Source organism: Apteryx mantelli, chromosome 1, assembly GCF_036417845.1.
Source record: "Apteryx mantelli isolate bAptMan1 chromosome 1, bAptMan1.hap1, whole genome shotgun sequence".
NCBI lineage: Eukaryota > Metazoa > Chordata > Aves > Apterygiformes > Apterygidae > Apteryx > Apteryx mantelli.
In genome coordinates, this window is record NC_089978.1 from 169,249,944 (window position 1) to 169,272,226 (window position 22,283).

The window sequence follows — 22,283 nt, forward strand, 5'->3', positions numbered from 1 at the left end:
GAAGAAGCCCTGCCAGGGCTGGTCATCTCCTAAGAGGTGCAGGTCCTCCAAAGAGTATCTGATGGCAGAGCCAGAATTTGACGTCACATCTCCCAGTCCCATTGTTAAAAGCCCTCTTCCACACTGTTAGAGGAGAATCACTACTCCTTATATCCAGCCGCATGGCCCTATGTTACATGAATGAATAAGAAAATAAATATGGATACTGGCTGATTTGGGGCAGGAGGAGGCTGGGAGTAGATGAGATAGAAATCTTACAACTTCAAGTATTATGACAGATCTTAAAAATTTCCATTTTCATAGTGATAAGAAGTCTGTTCTTCCACGTCTTGAGTTATTTGCTTTTTCTTTCTCCATTCCCTTTGCTGTACTTCACTGTTTTGACTGGTAGCACCATACGTTTTCTTTGGACTTACAAAAGTTTCATTGTTCATCTCTGTTTCTTCAGCGAGTTCATCCTGATCAATTATTCCACATTTCTCTTCACTGAGGTTTTCGGGGTCAGCCCATTCCTGCTTCTCCCCAGAAGCAAAGATAGCATAGAATATCACTCCACTGTAATGCACGAGGGCTGCGATCAGAAAGACGTTTTGCCATTCTTCACGGGTCTGAAAGAATGGTACAGGTCTCATTAGGTTTGCAGTAAAAAGAAATATTAATATCTGAATTAGACCATGGATTAGCACATACTGAACAATGACTGTGATCACTGTTTGATTCCTGATGCTGCAGATACAACATTTTATGAAAGTCATTGTCAATTTTTTTTCCTTCTTAACATAACAATGGCTAACAAAATAGAACGAGAGGAATTTTTTTTCCTCACAGTGAAGTTTCTCTCTGGTACATGAAATATTCATGGAGTTGGAAATGCAGGTCTCTCACTAACTACTGAGTTAATCCTATCAGAGATCAATGATTGCTTAGGAACCCTGCGAGTGCTGCATTGTAGAGAAGTTTCTCAAGTCCTTTAAGCATTCAGAGATTCAGACTCAGATGGTATAAAATAAGATTTCCCCACACAGATAAGTAGTTTATAATGGCTGAGAATCTGGCTCCAGTGCTGTGGATGTTTAAAGCAAACAACAAAAACAGAAAACAGCTGCAGAGATCAATGGTGAAATAAAGTTCCCAGGAAGCTTTAAAATGGCTTAACTTTTGTCTCATAACCTAATCCTTTTCCTAGAAAACACAGAGAAATGTTACCTTATGTTTAGTCATTGCACCAACGATGAGCGGGCACACCATTCCCGACAGCGTCCCCACACCGTTGGAGATTCCCATCAGAATACTGGCATAACGCGGGGCTATATCCAAGTGATTCACATTGAATCCTATAACAAAGACAACAGTCAGCTGTATCGTTCTGTGCTGCCAGGCCAGCATGGCTTTCTATATCCATTCTGATTGAAGGAGGTTGAAACAGGTAGTTAACCTCATACCTTAGCTACCAGAAAGAAGTGTGCCATTTTCTTGGGAATAACAATGGAAGATATGTTGCAACTCTTTATTCTTTTTCAAAACCCTTTCTTTCCCCCCTACTGGGACCATGTTGTATAGAAAATATCATTTGTTTTGGCTTCTTGGTAATTTAAAGCATCTGTACACCCCCTCTCCTCACACTGAAATGAAGCACTTAGCAAACATTTTTATTTAAAGAATGAATGCCTCATGTTTGTCAAATGCCTTATTTTCATTTAGGTAGCAGTTTGAAAAATACATTTTTCAGTACTTTAAATAGCAGTTAAACAACATGCTAAATAACCAGAATACAAACCAGTAGGAAAATGAATTACCCTTACTGTAGCATATCTATTGGGTAAATATTTTATTAAAAATTAAAATAAAAACAGTAAAAATCAGCTCAGACAATTATCATGCTTTACATAATGAAAATCAGTCATGTGAGCTATGGATGATCATAAGAAAGCACGATTAATTCCAATTCTATGGGAATAAATACAGTAAAAAGTTTGAGTACTGGGAAAATCCTGCAATAAAAACAGATTGATAGAAAAAGGCCTGCAAGCACCTCACAGCTGACTAGCAGAACTACTTCCCATCGACATAAGCCTGAAAAGTCAGTTGTTTTGCCCCTTTCAATTACTGAGGTGAAACAAAATCTCATTTACAGTGAGCAAAATTCTCTTTCCCTGGTGTGGTCAGTAGATCCATCTCTTTGGAGACCCGCCAAATGATGGCCTTCCATCTTCATAATAAGAGTTTTCTTTTTAATAGCAAAGGTATTCATGGAGCTGCAAAAGTCAGTCTGAGACTGGTGAGCCCCATGAAGAGGGTAGAAATAGCTGCTCTGGAGAAGGGGTGGTTATGGGACGCAACAGAGATGGAACTGGCCTAGGAAGCAGAAACTGGCAGCTAGGGCTGGCAGCAGGCTGGCAACTGTTATGCTTTGAGCAAGTATTCACGTTCTCCTAGAGTAATTCTCTCTCCCTCCTTTCAGGGATACTGTTTGTGGAAGAAAAAGAGGAAGCTGCCACTGTAAGTGTTTATTAGAATCCAAACAGCACAAAGCTTATGAGAACCTGAAATAATAAAGAGTAGGTTCTTCCAAAGCTTCATGTCCTACCTGTGATACACCTCATAGAAACTGAAGTAAATCATTTCCAGTATATTCAAAGAAACAGGGAACACCCCATAAGCAGCCATGCTAAGAGCTAACAGAATAATAATGCTGTTGTTATTAATAATAAAACCAATAATAAAATCAATAATAAGATTAATTCTTACCTGAAATTGCAAAGCCACTGAATCCCACTGCTAACACCAGAAAAGAAATAGCCACACCTCTTGTATGGGAGTAACCAACCACCAAAAGCAAGGTTGCTTCCATCCCAAAGCCTTCAAATGAAACACATGGGAATAAATTATATTCTAATTGCTACTAGTCAAGGAAACACCAGTACAGTCTAGCCAAACAGCGACTTAAAGTGACTCAAAGATCTTTCAGGTGTCATTGCTGTTCTTGAACACATTTGTCATTCTTGTGGATTCACAGAAATATTTGAATGTTTGTTGTTTGAAAATGTGCTTTTTTCTCCTCATTGCTGTGTAAATGAACAAGCAACTGAGGAAGTTAACTCAGCGACCAGTACAGGGAAACAAGAAACTGAGTCTGTGCAAAGTGCTATACAATTCACAAAATGCACAAACATGACAGGGAAAGGAGAAAATAACTTCTTCCCTTCAATTTTTTTATGGCTGTAGTGACGTGAGATGTTCTTGGTAAATGGAACAAATGAGTATTTTTCAGACGTGTACCATCAACACAATAGGACATCCCTGAGTGTCACAGGTTGCTCACAGCAGTTAGCTTCTGCCATTATTACAAATTAACATTTTCTAATGAGTAATATAACAATCCTTCTGTTTAATCTTTTTGAATGGCACTGAAAATACCCCCTGAAAATACAATTAATATGAGAATCCTTTGTGAAGATGAATAGCAACGCTGTGTGACATCTCTAACTGCAGGCATCTCTTCATTTCAGGCAGGCTGTGCCGTCCTTAATTAATGTAAGTTGGGAACTGGCAGAGGAGAGTGACTCCACAGGCTATCATGCTTGAAATTTTTGTTTTAGTTTAGTATCTTCCAGTTACATATAGATATCATCGATTTTTCGGTTCAGTGGCTGAACTGGATACAAATTATTTTGAGCTGACTAAAAATCATTTTCACGCCATTATTTTTCCTCTATCCCACCTGCCTAAACTTGCCAGTGGGTTCTGCTGAAAGTAGCAAACAGGAACATGGCCAGTTAGTGCAAGGTGGTATCCATTGGGAAGAATCTTTCCAGCACCACAGTACATCTTATATGAATTTGCAGAATGAGGCCTATTTTATTGCAGTACTCATCCGCCAGTCTTTATTGCTCTTCTAATTATTACCCAAGCTTCTTCACAGAATCACAGAATAGTTGAGGTTGGAAAGGACTTCTGGAGATCGTCTAAGTCCAACCTCCCCCTTCTTGCCTCCTCCCTTTCTAAAAGCATGCTGTAGGGATTGTTCATGTGGGTAAGGATTTACAACATGAGGACACCTAACATCAATTCTTCTATTCCCCATTAAATGTTCCAGATTAATCAGCTGCAAATACAATCTAGGCAAATTTGTTTCTTGTTACAACTAAGCATGGAGCAAACTATGATGTCTGCATCAACTGCAGTCCACAATTGAAATACCATATTTTCAGAATCCAGCAGTACCTCCACAATTCATGACCTTCCTTACAGTGGTAGTGGTCAAAATCTTCCTGCTCCGTAAGAAGTCAGCTAGCTGCCCTCCAATGGGCACAATGATTGTCATGACCATATGAGGAACTGCAGACAAAAGGCCAACCTGCAATTAGACAAATAAGTGCTTACTACTCATGTCCTCAGGATTTCCGGGAAAGAGGAGAGGAATGGTATTTTCTGTTCACCTCTTCTTTTTTCCCATCAGACACATTTTTAGCACAGATCCTAGTGTGGGAGGGTTGCAGACTCTTCCTCTAACAGGACCCCCAGCCAAGGTCTAAGTGACCTTAAGCTAGCTCTGTCCCATCTTTGGGGACTTCTAGGAGCTTGAGAGACTCTAACAGGCTCCCATCCAGGCAGAGGCAGCCCTCCTTTCAGTGCCTTCCCCGCAATGGCAGGTTGCACATCCAGAAGCCACCCACCTTGCCCTTGCTTTAATTTCTCTGCTGGGGCTTGTGAGACAGGTCTCAGTAGGACACAGCTCCTGTGGCCATAGCCTTTCCTTAGTCAAAAATCAAGCTTGTGGGACCAGTGTGCACCTCTGCAACCATCAGCCTTTAAGTACCTACACTGCTATCAAAACCAGACAGCTAGCATCTCTGGGTCAGCGCTGTGGTCAGTGGTGCAGGATGGGCATACCCAGGGCAGAAGTCTAATTTAGGCACTTTGAGCTGCTCTCTGCATCTTCCTTTCTCCAGCTCCAAGAGTTAGGAGCAAGTCCTGGGGGCAGCAGGACAGACGTGAGAAGCCATGGTGCATTTCCCCAGCTGCAAGAAAAGTCACAGCCAAGCAGGACTAGCAAGCCTGTAGCCCCAGTAATGCACTTTTCCCTGGGAAGTGCAGCCTACAGGATGTTCCTCGCAGTGCCATCCACTGGCCAGTCACTGTGCCTGGAAGATGGGGAGGGCCAGAAATGGAGTTTGTTCACTACTTGGGTCACACAATGCCCTGCCCAGAGGGGCAGTCAGGTAACCCCTGTCAGGGAGATGGGTCCATGCAAAGCATCCTGCAGCTTCCCAGTGTCTGGGACCTCAGTGAAGTGGGAAGTACCCAAGCATCTTCCTTCACTTGTTACTTTTTTTTGTTTTTCCTTCCTTCCTTCCTTCTCTGAAGTAGAGAAGGGCTGTCAGGGTTTTCCCCTCCTCCTTCTATTTTCTTCCTCCCGGTAGGAAAAGCTCTGAGAATTTGTACCTACACAAGGGAAGGGACCCAACCTATAATAAAAAGGAAGAAGAGAAAACAGTCTAAAAAGTCTGAAACTTGTGCTCTGAAGGAGTTTTTCATCTCTCGTCAAAGGAGTACAGGAAGATCATGCATCACCATGCTGTGTGATGAGAATATCTCCACATGGCCCAGGAGAAGCCAGAGCACACGTGAGGATCACACCTTCAAAATGTCAAGCAATAACCCTGCTCTTCAGTGCTTACACCAGAGAGATGCACAGAATACTGTTAACACTGTTTTCTAATGCAGACATCACAAAGTCCTGTGTCATAATGTGTTCTGATATTAGAGTGCTCTATCTTGGTTTTCAACTACTTTTATAAATTTTTAGTAGTCATGTTCTTAAAGAGCTCTGTTCTGCAAAGCAAATCTATCCCTGTTTCCTGCCACTGTATAAATGAAGGCAACATCTGCACATTATATATGCAGTAATGAACATGGAGCATAAAAATCTGTAGCTATGATAAAATTTTACAATGGTTAATTAATCATATGTTTGAAGTTATGCATGTCTTTTATTCTTGTGGGATTAGGGCCTACAAATTGATGCTCATCTTCTTTCATTTTCTGACAAGGGGTATTTACTTTTTCTGTCAGCACTGGTCCTTATCCCAGATACTCCAAAAGACTGTATTTTGCAGACTTTTAGTGACCAGCATGTCATCTGCTAGAGACTTGTCTTTGGAAAAGTAATTTAGTGAGAAGTTTGAGTTTATTTTCTAGGATGTGAAACCTGCTTATATTAACCATGAATCAGTTTTATGTTTTAATTAGTGACGTACATAGAGGTGCAACTCTAGCAAGTATGAAAGGCAAATTTAGAATAAACAAACCTATTTTGTCCTTAATTCTCCTTCTCTTCATAGCAGTGCTGCACTTGGCCATTCAGAGTGTCACTGCTCATGACAGCATTGCAGAATCTGAGCATAGCAGTGCTCCCAGATCGTAATGATGTTGTTGGTTATTAATTTGAAGAATTACACTTACTCAAAAATAAGTTATGATATAGCAAATAGTTTTTTCAAGGAATATTTGGAAAACTTTCTGGAAAAATTACTTTCTGGTCTTTTTTCATGCTCTGAAGAGGGAGTGTGACTGGCTTTAATGAAGTAGCAGCTAATATCAATTTATACAGAATTTGACCCCGATTGTCAATGCTGGTCAAGCAATAAGAAAAAAAGAAAAGGATAATTGGGATGAAAAATACCTGGCAAATATTGCTAAACTGCCAGCACTAAACCAAATGTACATTCTTATTTACCTAACTTGTGGGTTTTGTGATGTGGTTCTTTTTTTATCAACTCTCTTTTCCAAGGCAAGCTTTTCATATCTTTTTGTTTGCTAAGAATTTGATGCTAGCAGGTAGGCATGTCTATCAGATCTCTAAAAGTATATCAACCCAACTACTTAGAATAATCAACAGTAATGACTTCAACCAGATCAGAGGATCCTCAAGCACTCCGCATCTCCTTGGGTGAGGTGTGAAGGCCACTGCTTCAGCTCTGACATTTACCTTACTTATTGCAAATCCAAAGACTTCTTCAAAGTAAGCAGGCTGACTTATAAGGAGCAAATAGAAGGTCCAGCTTCTGCAAAAGTTTGCCACAATGATTGCATAAACTGGCATTGAAGTGAAAAATCTCTTCCAGGGAGTGCTAAATTTCTAGAAAAGAGAAAATTGAAGGCATTTTTGAGTAAGCAGAAGGCAGAATAAAGAGATAGCCCAATTCACCTTTAGTTTCAAAACTACAACTGACTTAAGTATGTTGCATCCAATTTACACTGCAAATCATTTACAGTGTAAGTGAATGAAAAGGGGTCTCCTGGATTAGTGGGGAAAGATAGGTAGAGCAATTTTCTTTGAATAGATTGGATGTTTAAGATGCCTACTGTACTATTGTTGCTCTGCTCAATAAAACCATACAAGATCTTCTGGAACTCTGCTACTGGGATAACAGCATCATTAAGAGAATCAAAGAAAACTAGAGAAAACCTTGTTATGTTCCCCACTTTTTGGCATGATTCAGTTTGAGACATTCCATTGAAAAGACTGTGGAAAAACAAGAATTCTCCAGACTGAGGAACATGCAGTATCTCAGCAACAGGCAGCTACCTGCTTCAACCTAACTCATCTCATTCAGCAAAATAAGTCTGTGGTAGAAGATTTAATTTACATATCTTGCTTTTGGCATTTCCAGTTTCTATTTATACTTCAGTAATCCATACAGCAGGAACAAAAGCACTTCAGAGCCCTGTTCACTTATAATAGAACTCAAACCAGAAGCTGAGTAAAATGTGTAACCATGGCAATGTACATAGATGTTCGCCCCTTATTTAAATTGGTAGTTGTGTACTGCAGGCAACTATGCACACGGTCATGTGCAAACATATGATAGCGGTACTAGTGTCCACTGCAGTAAAATTGCTATACAGGAATGTATAGTCTGGAATTATTTTGTTCCAGAATATTCAAGAATAAAAGCCAAGAAGGAAGAGTTGATCAAGAAACAGTTTTGTTTTCACCACTAGCAAAAACAAGTTACCTAAATGAATGGAAAGAAGTTTTACTGAAGAATAGGTTTTGGTTTTAAGTTTCCAGGATCTTCTTTAAAAAAATGGAGGGAGGGAAGAAGTCTGAAAACACTGAGCTGGGTTGCTGTGGGTGGGAGCGGGCCAGAAGTCCTAGGCAGAGTCCTCAGAGTTTCCATCGCCATTAATGGGAACCCAAAAGGCAGCTGGATGATTTAACATCTGGACTCAGTTTCTTATTGAGGTATTTCCATAAATATTTTTTAGAGTAATCCCGATAACTACTCAAAAATAGGAGATCAGTGAGCCATTCCCCCTCTCTCTTCACTCCCTTCCCTTCCCTAGGTGAGGGAAGTCACCTTATAAGGTGAGTGCTGAAAGAGCAATAAATTTTTTCCTATTGCTGAACTCTTTCCATCCAGCTGTGTGAGCCTGATTCTGCAACCTTTAAAAAGGAAAAACCTCTATCCATTGACAGGATAGCTGATATTTTTATGCAGCAAACAGTGTCCATCCAATTATAAGCTGATCTTGTCCAAAGTGCTCATAAATTGTAACTAGTCACTGAAAAGCCTTTTATACTTACATTTGCACTAGCTAGGCTGGCTCCTTCTCCGATACTTGTTTCTATATATATCCTTTCTTCACTGGTTATCGTTGGATGTGCTGCAGGGCTCTCATAGGCATGAAGCAGCCAGAACGCATACCAAACAATCCCAAACATTCCTGGAGAGGTGAGAAAAGAAAAGTTTGATTTTGAAAGCCAAAAAAGCCACACTTCAGTATCTGCCGTCCTTACAGTTTGTTTCTAATTTGGCCAATTAAGCCAAACCTGAGTGGAAAATGTGCCCAGGTAAGTAAGAAAAAATTATACCTGTCCGTATATATTGCGTGCCTGTTTGCATAGTATCTGAGTGTTCTGTTACTCCTATTACATGATAAGTGTCAGATAGGGAAAAGGCAAAAGCAAAGCTTTATATGGGGCCTGAGGAAAGATAAAAGCAGACTGATCATAACATGGTCACAGTCTGTGTAAAAGGACTTAACAAGCAGATTTTGTTGGCAAACCTTATGGTGTGGTCTGTGTTTCCAGAGAAACCAGCTCCTCGTCTTAACTGGGTCGTTAATGTGGGAGGTTGGGTTTGTGCATGCCTACAGCCTTGGAGCCAGCTCTGCCTCATACCCAACAGGGAAGTGTTGAGGCACCGCAACATGGCCACAAGGCCAAACCAGTGTGATGGGACCGTTCTCTGAAGGTGACGCTGTTTTTACCAAGGGTGGGCAGTGCAGTGCGGATTTGTCAGGACAGAAGGCATCAGAGGCATTAGCCTCCCCATCGTCAGCATATGTTGGAGTGCACGCTCTGGGACACATGTCAGGTGAGCGTCCGTGCTCCTGAGCCACCTTCACAACATAACTGCATCCAAACCTGTCACTGGGTGACCATGGGCTGTAGCCTAGTTGTTACAATTTTAAAGCATTTTACAATAGGTAACAAAATAGAAGTTTACAGAAGCTGCAATAAGCAGAGAGTAAATTGCAATACCCATTTGCAACCCCTTCATTCCACAGAACAACTTTGTTCCATCCTTACTATACAGGTTTTACAAAATTGATGGCAGTACCAATCTAGTCTCGGAGATCCTTTATGTTAGGCAACTCACCATAAATATAAAAGACTGATGACCATCCTATATACTGTACCAGCACACCTGCCAATGGCATGGCGACCACCGCACCTGCATAAGACCCTGAGGGACAAAAGGGTTAAGAAAACATGTCAGCTATGTTTGAAAAGCCCAGCTTTCACCTCAGACAGCCCCAGCCAGTGCTCACAGGGCTAGAATCAGAGGGAGGCTTCTGGCCAACTGGCACCGTGATTTCTTGTGAACGTGGGGAACGGGATGGCAACTGCATTTTGCTCAAGTAGGGAGGACTGGCCTTCACTGCTGGGGAAATCACCTGGCTCATTTTGCATGGCCGCTGTGCCGTATAGGGAAATGGGATTCACAAAGCCAAGACTGAATGCAAACCACTAAGCAGGGTTAAGCCATATCCACTGAAGTGGGAGATCCTTCCTAACCTCATGGCATATGCAAGTGAGATGAGCTCCAGAAAAGCTAATGGTCCGAGTTTCAGCTATCCTCTCGATGCCCAGAGCTCCCAACAGCTGTAGGTATCCTGAGAGTCTCTTGTCATGACTCTAGCCCCATGACCCCATCAGCGCTCCTAGCGGAGGGTGCTTTCACACCACCCCTGTATCTGTTTAACCAAGTTTTGTTCATATCAGTAGCATGAACAAACAGCTGGAATAGTCAAATGTTGATGGAGGGAAAAAAAAGAGGATAAAAAGTGGATTGTGCCAAGGTTTTCGGATTGAGAACGTGGTGAAATATGTTTGTGAGTGACCTGGAGAAAGAGATGAGCATTTAAGTGCTTGGAAGGGAATTTCCATGAAGACGCTGGGAGAATTCACTCAATCTGGACATTCAGTTTCAGTGCAAGACAGAGCCAGTGAGTTCACCTGTTGCTTTGAATTATTCCGGGAAATGAGATGCCTGTACTTTTGACATTATGACATGCTTTGTTAATAAACACTTTTAACCCAAAACTGCTGGCAAATACACAGGAACACCTCACTCTACTCATTAGCAAATACTTCTCTGCAACAGTTTGCAGTGACCCTTCTCTCTCCTCTCTGTATAACTCAGCATTCCGGCAGGAATAACAAAGTCCCAGGCATGAAAATGCTCAAAGAGGAACCTGATTAACGTGGGGTTTCCTAATGTTTCTGTTGTTCCTTTTCACCTTTCAAGTAAAAAACGTGTGATCTGTAGCAACTAAAATGAGTGCTGAGCTGCAGGATGGATCTTTCTCTACCCACTGCTAGGAGTTCACAGAGACAGTATTGGGGATGGTAGCGCTTTCTATCCTGGAATCATTTATAATAAAAATAAAATTCCTATAATACGAAAAACTGTTTTTTTTCTCTTGTTTTGCTCTTCCTTTTCCTCTTCCTCCTGTGTTCAATACTGTATTTCTCCCAGCCTTTCAGTTCTACTACTAATGGATAGACTACTTCTTCCTATGACTTCTACCTTTTCTGTTGAATATTGTCTCTCACAGATATTCCTCCTCAGCTGGCATTACCCCACCACCTACATTTATTTTCATTGTTTTCTCTTCCCCCTTTCCCAAGTGCTCACTCTTCAAAGTCCTACAATTTCTAATTCTTCTTCCATATTATTATACATTCACTCATAGTTCCAATTTCCCTGTTGAAACTGGGAAGGGATACACCAAATACAGACAATGAGGGTGTCTTAGAGGATGAGAAATGACAGAGTGAAGTGTTGAACAGTGCCTTCTCCTCCACTCCTAACAAGCAGCATATTTGAAATTACAACACAGCCATTCCTGCTCTGTACTCTGTATATCCAGACGTTTCAGGATACAAAAGTCGAGGGAATACATTTGGATTATGCCTTGTCTTCCCATTTAGCCTTCTACGCAAACCCAACCTGGAGTCTATAAGGAGAGGCTAACATTCACAGTTCCGGAATTAGCACTTAATTGAAGATTCGAGGTTACCAAAGGAAGATGAAGACACTAGATAGGAGAGGGTAGGAAGAAGGGGACAGCTCAAACTAGAACTGGGAAAAGGCCAAAAAGGTATGAGAGCCACAATAGTTTTTACTGGCAAGAAACAGTGGTAGCACAGGGAGACCCATGGGGGCAGCTCTTTTCAAAAGTTGGTACCTGGAAAATGATTAAAAGAAAAACTTTTTTTTTTCATTTTTATTAATGGGACTGTAAGGGAAAAGAAGGAATCCTCAAGGCGTAAAACCTTAGCATTTTTCCTGCTCTCCATTTCATAACAACATTTAAGGCTGTTGCCAGAGGGCTAGGTAAGTTCCAAAGGGATTGAGTGAATTTGATTTGTTTCATATTTCCATTGGGTTCCTCTCCCCAAAGTCTTCTGAAATTTCCCACAAGCCATATTTAAGAGAGATGTCTGTTAGCTTTGGAAAAGGACCCAAGAAGAGAACAAATTATGAGTCTGAACATAGTTCAGATCAGAGTGAAGTAGAACAGGTAGTGGCAACAAACTGCATCACCTCCACTTCAATACTTTCCACAAGGAGCCTGAAGTACTCAGGTCCTTTAAAATATATTTTTTTAAGTGCACACTTGATTAGAAGGGTCAGTTGAATACACACAATAAATGGCATCCCTAAAAATAAAGCAAATGAAAAAAAATGCAGTTTCTCTCATCTGACACCACTAGACCTGATTTAGTTTACTATGAGAGTCATTTGGGGGGTTGGTTTTAAATGATAAAGGGATGAAATATATATATACATATATAAAAGATTCTCAGGATCCTGAACTCAAAGTTCAAGTTGAATGAGTATGTGGACAGGTGCTGCAAAAGGCAGAGGATTTGTATTTCTCTTGTAAATCACAATATGAATAAAATATGCCTAATAGGAAGCATGGATGGAGTAGAACCACAAACTATATATGCTTACATAAACTGTATAAGCCTATCAACTTACCGCAGAAAGATGTGGTTGCCAACCTGCTTCTCTCCAGTGGAGGAGCCCACTTACTCCACATTCCATGGCAGGCTGGGTAGGTGACACCCTAGCGGACATTTCACACATTATATGATTTGCTTTCACTTCATTCCTACTTCAAGCAGTTGCTGATACTGTCAACCCGTCTAGCTGTCTAACTTAAAATTATAAATCAATATGATTAAAAATTCATCATTGTAAAAAGCACTGTTTTACAGGAAAGCAGCTTTCCCATGGACATGTCTTTGTATAAACTGCTGAACTGAAAATATAAATCAATAAAATTATCAAACACCAGTGGAGGAAATGAATAACAGGGAAAAATGTAGTTTGATCACGAAACGTGACAAAGTATGTTATGACATTTTAGAATCAAATCTCAAAAAACAAATGATATATGGAGATACCAGAATGGTGAGTATTCCTACCTCCACCAGACCTTGAAGAATTCTTACGAACATCACACAACCATAATGTACTCTTGCTGCAGAAGGGATGAACATATTCAGTGTAGAGGTTAGAAAAATAGCTGCTCCAAATACCCTTTGGAAAAAAGTAACATAAAAGGGAATGTAATTATTATCTACTTTTCAGAAGGGATGCTGTTCTCAGGTACAACCGCACAGACAATCACAAATACCTGTTCTCTTACCAACCCAAATACTTGTGAAGTTAATTATGATGTCTCCTTATTGGCAATGAGGGAATGAGTCCCCGTAAAGCCAGTATGTTTTCTTCTCTAAGGAAACAGGAGTTTCATACATACTTAAATAAAGCTATCGGATATTTCTTTGTATCAGAAGAATAGACATTGGTGTTATTACTGGAGGCTAAGAGTGAACATGCTGTTTACAGGAGTGCTGAACTGAGAGAAGCATTCCTATCTTGAAAAGTTCTTAAATCCTGTTAGATGAATAAGTTTTAACTTAAATCAGGTAGACTCTAGATTAAGGGCTCCTCTTAAGAGTGTGCTTCTTATTTCTACTTCCTGCTGCTAAAATGTGTAGCAGCACAGTTTAAGATCAACTCCTTTCTAACATCACTTCTCGAAGTAATACCTGCAAATGTCCTATACAGCTGTGACATAGAAGGAACATTTCTACAAGACAGCAGCTGTGAAAAATATTTTGCATGATATAAATGTTTTGTTACCCTGTCTGGGAAGAACATCTCCTACAAGCCGGGCACAAGTCAGCTGAGGTTCTAAATGCGCTTGGGGCCAGGTGCCTTTGGGAAATCTTTTGCAGCTTCCCAAACCTTATCGTCTGTTAGAAAAATAGGTAGCAAAAACCTCTGAGTGATGGTAACAGATCCAAGCAACACCCTTGAAAGTCCAGGCCACTTAGATGTCCATGGTAGCACCAGCCAGCGCTCCAAGCCAGCTCTGCCTCACCCTCCTCAGTCCGAATGTGAGCTCTTCCCACAGGGGCCTGGGCTTTCTTGAGCTTAACCAAAGAGTGGTGCACACTTACCCTGCTGTATCAAAAATGTACAACAGTGAGAATAGATGTGACAGACAACTCAGGCTACAAGACAATCATTTCAACATGGCATGAGCATGGGCATGGCACATAGACTTGCCAATGCAGCTCTGATGCTGCAGTGTGGATGAAAGCGTCCTTGGGTGCCCAGTTCAGTTCTCTTACACAGCATGTAAAAAGATATCTGAGGAGCTCATTGGAAAACTGGGGCCGTTGCACCACAGAAAATACCACTGGAAACCAGGAAAAAGACTGGGAACAATCTGTTGGAACACCAGTGAACTTACCACTGTTAATAAGAATAAACTATGCTTTATTTATTGCAGTTCACATATCTTCACATCTGGCTGACTGAAGCCTCAGATTTCCTTTCTAGACAACAAATGGGATTCAACTGCTGTATCATGCACTGTCTGAATATCAAGAGTTCATTAATTCAGCATCTGTGGAAGGTGACATGCATGAGGATCCCTTCTAAGATTCTGTCACAGCACTGAAAAATATCAGAGCAAATGTCTACAGGCAGTGAGAGGTCTCCACAACTGCTGAGCACTAGTTAAATTGAAGTGATTTCTATTAATCTTCATCGGTTTACTGGCTTCGTTGTGTTGTCTGCAATTCAAAGAAACCATGTCTGGATCCCTGCAGACTCCTTTTGTGTAGGGGATCTTTCACTCTGGAAATAGAAGGTTGCAGCAGTTGGTCCCCCTTGCGACGACAGCACATTACAGGATGGGAGGTCAGCCCAAGCTGCCCTGTCTTGCTCCAAGGCTCGGGGTGACACTTTGAGAATAAACCAGTCCCTTTCGTAATGGCCCATGACTCCTAGCTAAACTGACATTGCTTAGCAGCATGCTATTGTGAGCGAGCCATAACTCACAGCTCTTTTTGAAATTATTGAAAATTCAGCAACATCTTACAAGTGCTAAATCAGCTTGTTATGCATATGTCATTTGGAAAAGACACACTGAACTTCATTCTGATATATGAATGATTTTATACAGATATGATTTGAAATCATATAATTTGGACATTAGTGGTATTTCTCTTCCTTTTGATTTTTCTGCCAAAGACACACACAGATCTTATTATGCGTACTTGTTTATCATCTGCCTCTTCAAAATATTTAAACCTTTAAAAATCTTTTATTGCCAGTTTTATCTTTCTTACTTTTTTTTTTGTAAGAATTTTGATAGTTTACATTTCAGTCTCTTTCAGAAAACATATTCACAGGCTATTACATATATTACTTTTTTTTTGAATCTGGGTTTATTATTATTATTAGTAATGTCAGTATTATAGTGCTAAGAATCTACAGTCAGAGATCAAAGCTACTTTATCACTATCTGTGAAGTTATTGACAAAAACTATAGTCCCTGCCTGGACAGCTCATGATCTGAATAACAAGAAAAGTCTCAACAGAGGAACACAAAAGCAAAGAGGCTGGGTAGGCTAGGAGAGGGAAGTGGCAGTGGAATGGAGTTATACAGAAACTAATCTAAAAATCTGGAATGGAACACAAAGCATATGATCATGTCTTGACATTTAGGAGACTGCTTCCAAAGCCAAGTAAACATCCAGCTGAGACATAAGTATTACTTAGCTGTCTATTATGATCAGTGAAGGAAAGAGTTTTGCACCTTGCATCTTCTTTGCCACTAATAGAAATATCAGATCTGTTACTGTAGTGCTATTGACACTCTCAGGGAATTATAGAAAACTGTGTAAAAATATAAGTTAAAAAGCCAGTGAAAGAATATGCCATAAGAAAGAGAACATGGTTTATCATCCAAGCAGATAGCTCTGAAAACTGAGTATCCAATCTTTGCTACTTCATTCAATGCCAGCTCTTCATATACCTAGCATGTAAATGCATCATTTGTACTAAGCTAGAATCAGTCATTCTTTTGCTACTGTTTAAGAGGGCTACTATTTAAGAGTGCTTCCAGCATCCTTCCAGCAGTTCACTGCCTTTTATCTGAAATATCTTGGTCTCCACCTTGGCAAAAAATAGCCCAGGTCTTTTCATTCATTCACGTATTCTTTTCTCCTCACCATTCTGATCCCCGGCCAGCTGCCACCCTGGAATCAAAGCAGAGTTCTTTGGCAACGGACGCCTCTGCCCAGCGGGGTGCTGTTACTGACAACTGATATCAGGAGGTGCCTCATGTTGCACGTCTCTTTGTTACTACCAGATAATGATGAAGTTACATTTGGATGCATTTTTGAGGAGAAGCAGCGAGTTAAAGGAGCATCGTCACTAAGTGGTTCATGAACCTTTTGGTGGAACGCAGGTCTACGCAAATTTGGGCAAATGTAGAAAGGGGCTTATGTGGTGTCAGATTGTTGTGTGCAAAATTACAAAGCACTCAATATTCTCAGCTGTTCTGAGATCCGTTTGAATACCATGTTATTATAGATAACTATTTGCATTAGAGAAATGCCTATGGGGTCCATACATGTTCAATGTTTCATAGCACTGAGCAGGACTTAAACAGATGGCAAAACAGCTTATATCTAAACCTATAATGCGAATAATAGAATAAAATAACACATCTCATTGCCAGTGTGCAGTTGGGACAAAAGAAAGCAGTTGTCTTCCTCAGGGTTTGGGTTCGCAGACTGGCCCCAGAACTCCCTGTTCTCTGTACCCTAGCAAGGCCATATTTCACCTCTGAAACAGAAACTCAGGATCAGTGGTGAATCCACCCAAGCTGAAACTGGTTGGGTAAACAAGAAATAAATGAAAAACATGGAGTTAGCCAAATCTGTAAGCATGAACCTGATTCCTACTACTACAAACAAAAATCCTCTTTAAGCTCAGTCTTCTGGGTATTGTTGTTCCTCAGCAAACTCCCAGTTATGATAGTCATAGCTCCAACTAAACTCAGTTATTATAGTCAAATCCGTACTGTCATGTCGTATTGTGCTATTATATTGAGTATGAAAGTCATATGGGCACAGAAATACAGCTTGCTGTGCATAGGCACAATGCATATGCAAATACAATTTCTACTAAGAAAGTAGTCAGCTGATAGAATAAAGTGAGCTGGAATGAAAACATGATTGATTTTATTGTTTGCTAGAAAATAAAGGAAACAAAAGCCAAACTAATAATATGATGAATTATTTAGCCAACAGTGTGCGCATCTGTGGAATGGTCTTTTGGTCCCTTCTGCTGCAAAATTCGATGGAGAGACTAGAATGGTTAAGGAAACAATTAAATGTAGCCAATTTGTTTGGCTTATCAGGTAGAAGGAAGAATACTTTGTTTAGGCACTTTTGTCTGGTAGGGAAATGAAGAAAAGAGGATGCTAGTACTGTTAAAGAAAGAATGCAGACTGAACTCAGAGAAACTTTTGGCTTCAGTGGAGGAGAGTCGGGACTGAGCTTCTGCACAATTCTGTGGAATGACTCTGTGTTGAGTCATTACGATATAAGAGCACAAGGGAGGGAACTGCCAGGCAGACCTGTAACCCCTGTGGCTATTTGCAAAATGCAGAGAGCAAAGTACTTTGATTTTAGGCAAAACAAACCGGAACCGGTCTTAAGGAGTCTTTTCCAATTATGGAAGTGTTTTCAGATAAGTCATTTCATGTGCACAGAGGATGGCATGATTACCAACTCTCTTTTCCATCTGTAGATCCCAAACCCCCTTCACATGCACATCTCATTCACAACCAGCTGCCTTCAGACAATCTCTCTCTCTCTGCTGTTGCTGTATTCCAAGTTCTGAAGACTTTTTAAAGCAAAGCTCAAAACCAAAGCTATTGTTGGTAAAACTATCTACTTTTACTCTCATTTTCAAAAATAGTTGATTTTAAAAAAAAATCAGCCCACAAACACAATAAGCATGGAAGAAATATATACAGATGCTCAAAGTTTGCTAAGCAGACAACATGAAGCTCTTTTAGAAAAGTTCCAGGCAATCCTAACCATAGATGTCAGTACTGTATCCAGCCACAGTGAGGATATACATGTGTATGAGTATGGATTTATGTCTTCAGAATATAAATAGTTCTGTAATTCCTAAATGCCCAGCTTCAAAATTTCTGGAAGGCATTTCAATCCACAAAGAATTCTTAAAAGAGAAAAGTCAAATTTAGTTAGAAAATTTTCCTTTGGTGATAAGTTGAGCTAAAAAACATTATGGTAACTTCTGAATGATTAATGTCAAATCACTGTCTGAAACACCAGGCATAGTTTTCCAACCACTCTCCAGAAGACATTATTGTTTAGAAAACAAGAAATGTACAAATATTTCAGATGAACAAGCTAAACAGGGAGAATCAGACCCATAATAGGAATTTGTTTCCAGTTTGGTTATAGACATAAATACTGCATGTTGAATTTCAGAAGTGTATCCCTGAAACACATTTATTCACTATGTTGTTTATCATCATTTAAACAGTGTAAAACAGTGATCAGGCTGCAAAGCTTAGTTCTTTTGATTGTTGTTCTCTTACCTGTTAGCAGCTAGTTTGTTTGAAATGAATCCTCCTGGAATTTGTGTCACAATGTAACCCCAGAAAAAAGAGCCATGTATAAGTCCCACTGTCTCTGGATCCCAGTTGAATTGGGCTTTCTGTAAAGGAAACAGTAAAAATGCTGTAGGATGAAGCATGTCGATTATAAGATAACGACTGCTTGGAAGTCATTCAGAAGTCACCATCTTCCACATCAAGCCAGCCTCTTTACACTGGTGCTGCTGAGCTTGGATTCCCCCAGTTAGGACAGAAGGATGACAAATTCCCAGGTGAGATTATTGCTTTTGTCCTTAACAGGGAGCAAAACTTAACTTTTGCCTTAATCAGGGCAGATAGGAGAGGCAAAGGTTTCAGTTAAAAGGGAGCCAGTGCTGGACCTTCATCTTTGCCTCTTGTCGCTGCTGCCTTGTGGGTTGATTAGTTTTGAAACTAACATTTCAAACTAATGAAACCTTTGTTTTCAAACCTATTCTGTGCTATAACAAGGAGCTGATGTCTTTCAATGGGCATGTCAGTTTTCTCGTGATTATCAAGGTTGCCCACGTGCTTTGGGTTGATCGGCTGCCTAGTCGGGCTGGTCCTGTAATATCCACAGTTCTTCTCATCAGGGTCCAGTTTGGACTGTCCACCATCTGTGTTAAGTGCCATGAAAGCAGAAAAGCCAAGGGGGAGAGTGGAGAAAAGCCTGAAGAAAAGCCAACATTGGAGCTGGTCAAGAGAGATGCAAAGCTGCAAATAAAGCTAGGTAAAATTAGCTATCTGGCTAGTTTATCTTTTATTAAATGTGATGCCAGTCATATTAGGGTTGGATTGGGATATAAAGGCCACCAACAGGCTGGCCGTAGATGGTTCCTAGTGAAAGCTGTCTGCAGCCAAGTGAAATGCTTTCACCATGCACCTCCTCACTGGATACTAGACAACTTCAGTCTTCTCAAAGCTCTGCCTAAATGAGGACATTCCTGTTCTTGCATGAGCCTGTTTGAAATACTTTGTTCAGAACAGGGATAGTCAAAGCCCAGGGCAAAACAAAGGGGTGGTGAAGAAAAGAAAGGTAGATCCAAGCTGCCCCACCTGCCCTCTCTTCTGATGGTCAGTCTCAACTTTTTCTCCTTGAACCCTGAGTTCAGAAGAGCTATTTTGGAGCAAAGAGGAAGGATAACATTTTGCTTCATGATCACTTTTATATTAATAACATGGAAAGATGTCTACTGTTATAGCAGTATCTAAAATTAGTCAATAATTAGAGCAAGTGTAAATGAGGCTCAAGTTCATAAAGTTCCAGAAAGGAATTCAAGAGATCACATCCCTGTACCAATGTAGGACTGACAAGTTCCCTGGGGAAACTAAGATATGCACTGAACCTGCAGTTTCTCAGGTGCATATTTAAAGGTTTGTAGTCATCTACTGTGAACAACATGCCCTCTACTTCGATTTGTAAATACCTTGGCATTTTACTCCAAAAATCTCTAGCCACCAATCTGCATTGTTAATAACCTTTAAAAACCTTTTCCCCCCCATCACTAGTGACTACTTTAAGGTCTCAGAAAACATCTACTGATTTGAATGGAGTGGACTCAGCCCTATGTAGAGAATGAATTGTTCCTTCTGTAGCAGCATCAGGGCACATTTCCCCAAGAGACTACTTTTCCTGCTTCAAAATAGTCTCTCAATACAATCTTCCATTCTCCTTGAAAGATCAGCAACACTTATCCTGTGGCACTTCAAGACAACAAACTTATTTAAAAGTGATTTTTCTTCGATTACAGTTAAGGTAACAAGCATTGATGGAACAACATTTCAGGCTATTACCCCAAGATACCAAAAAGTGAAAAAAAGAAAAATCTTTTTAAAATGCCTAGCAGGAATCATTGATGCTACATACTATGGCAGCTAGGGACAAGTTGACACAAGTCTCATTCAATCATCCTTGCCCTTGGTGTGATTTTTTCCCTGACAAAGAGGACAGACAGGTAGCAGAAGAAGTAAAAGCTTCTACCACTGCAACAAAATGTCTGTGACTGAAATATCAGAGACCTGATGGTCATAGGAGCCAAATTCAGTTCTCATTTCTGCCACTTACATCCTGTATGACATTGAGCAAGATCTTCAGAAAATGCTCAGATCCCACAGATTTTTAGTGTGACTTAGGGATCTAAAAAGGAATTAAACACCTACACATCTATGTGAACCCAGACACAAGTGTCCCTCTGCCTTGGTTTCTGATCTGCACAAGAAAATAGCATTTCCCTACCTCACTGGGGTAATATGAGAGATATGGGGGGTAATTTTATAATTAAAATATACCGTCCTTTGATATGTGGTCCTTTGACAATGTTGCAGTGGGGTCCAGATAAGAACAGAGAAAGACAGTTCCTCACCTGAAGCTCTGGTTTTCCATTAATATAAATTGTGTTATTGTTCACCATTTCCACAATGGCAACACCCAGGTTGCATCTAATTCCAAAAGAAATGCAAAAGCCAAGACCACTCATTATGGCAATGATGTAGCGCTTGGGCAGCCCGCAGCAGTAGCAGTCAAACAGTGGAGGCTTTTGGGTGCTGGCCTGCACAGGCCTCCCCTCTTCAGTCAGTTCAGTGTGATCTTCCTCTACATTGGTGCCATCAATTTTCCTAAAATGATTAAGACAGATAAAATGAAAATGCCTTACTCTGTCAGTAAGATTTGCTGAAAAGTAGATAGGCAGTTATATGCTCCAGTCAGCCACTAAATCATCTGCTTGCTAGACATTTGTCTCATGATGTTGTGATGAGTTAGCATCAGGCAGGCTTTCAAAGGTTAGTATAGCCTGCATTTTTTCATGAGTAACCTCTCAAGTTTGTAAACCCAAGCCACTTAGCTGGACAGCTGGCTGGAAAACTGTTTGCAGGCTATTTGTGAGCATAATTATGAAAGCTCTATTGAGGTCAGCAGAAACTGTGATAAAATCTAATGGTTGTTATGTCTATGTACATATGAAGAAATGCATCATAATTTCTAATTACAGCTGTTAACCAGAGCTGACAATAGGTTTCCAGAAAAGCATATATATAGCACAAAACATGCTCAACCAAGAACCGGTTTCACCTGTTTTGTTCACTGGTTTCACCTGACAAAAATCAGACTAAACTGAAGGGGAAAAGAGGCTTTGGCATCAGAGCACTCATTTAAGATGTGAAAGAGCAAGGCCCAGACCTTTCTCTGCCTGAAGGGATTTGAATCCACATGTCCCCTCTTCTCTGAAACATCCTCTCACTGCAAGGTTTTAGGTTGTTGCAAAATGAACTTCCTCAACTCCTACTGTTGACTGTGTTGCACTTTTGTTTAAAATACTTAATATTTAATGAGATCTGAAGAAAGACAGGAACTTTCAGGGCTGGCAATTCGCCTCTCCTCAGCAGGAGAGACTGAAAGAGCTTCACTGGGGACCAATCTGTTGTAGCAGCTGCAGTGCAGTTGGGGAGGAACAGAGAGGAAAGGCCAGGGGATGTGGGCTTTCCCATTTACTCAGGAAAAGGAGCGAATGGTACCCACCCACTTACTCTGCAAGAGTCTGCCCATAAGCTACCAGCTCAGACCAATATTTTTTGACATATAACATTTCAGAAATATCGTCAAGAGAAGGGCGGTGTCGAAGATCCTGAATAGGTGTCCAAGTTATGAAGGTGCTGCCGCTGGAGCCCTGTGTCATCTGTGGTAGAAAGGAGGCTCCCACAGAAGGCAAATAGCT

General features: G+C 40.5%; 1 protein-coding gene across 1 annotated transcript in view; it reads right to left on the reverse strand.

Moving 5' to 3' along the window:
• Positions 1-281: 281 nt before the first annotated feature.
• SLC17A8 (solute carrier family 17 member 8) overlaps positions 282-22,283 on the reverse strand; it is a 29,204-nt gene continuing 7,202 nt past the window's right edge. The window contains exons 2-12 of the mRNA XM_013947361.2: positions 20,934-21,186; positions 18,535-18,653; positions 13,016-13,130; positions 12,567-12,654; positions 9,672-9,758; positions 8,594-8,733; positions 6,992-7,141; positions 4,225-4,357; positions 2,749-2,859; positions 1,207-1,334; positions 282-608 (exon numbers count right to left, since the gene is read on the reverse strand). Of these exons, the coding sequence (XP_013802815.2) occupies positions 282-608; positions 1,207-1,334; positions 2,749-2,859; positions 4,225-4,357; positions 6,992-7,141; positions 8,594-8,733; positions 9,672-9,758; positions 12,567-12,654; positions 13,016-13,130; positions 18,535-18,653; positions 20,934-21,186 (1,651 nt within the window). The remainder of the gene's footprint in view (positions 609-1,206; positions 1,335-2,748; positions 2,860-4,224; positions 4,358-6,991; positions 7,142-8,593; positions 8,734-9,671; positions 9,759-12,566; positions 12,655-13,015; positions 13,131-18,534; positions 18,654-20,933; positions 21,187-22,283) is intronic.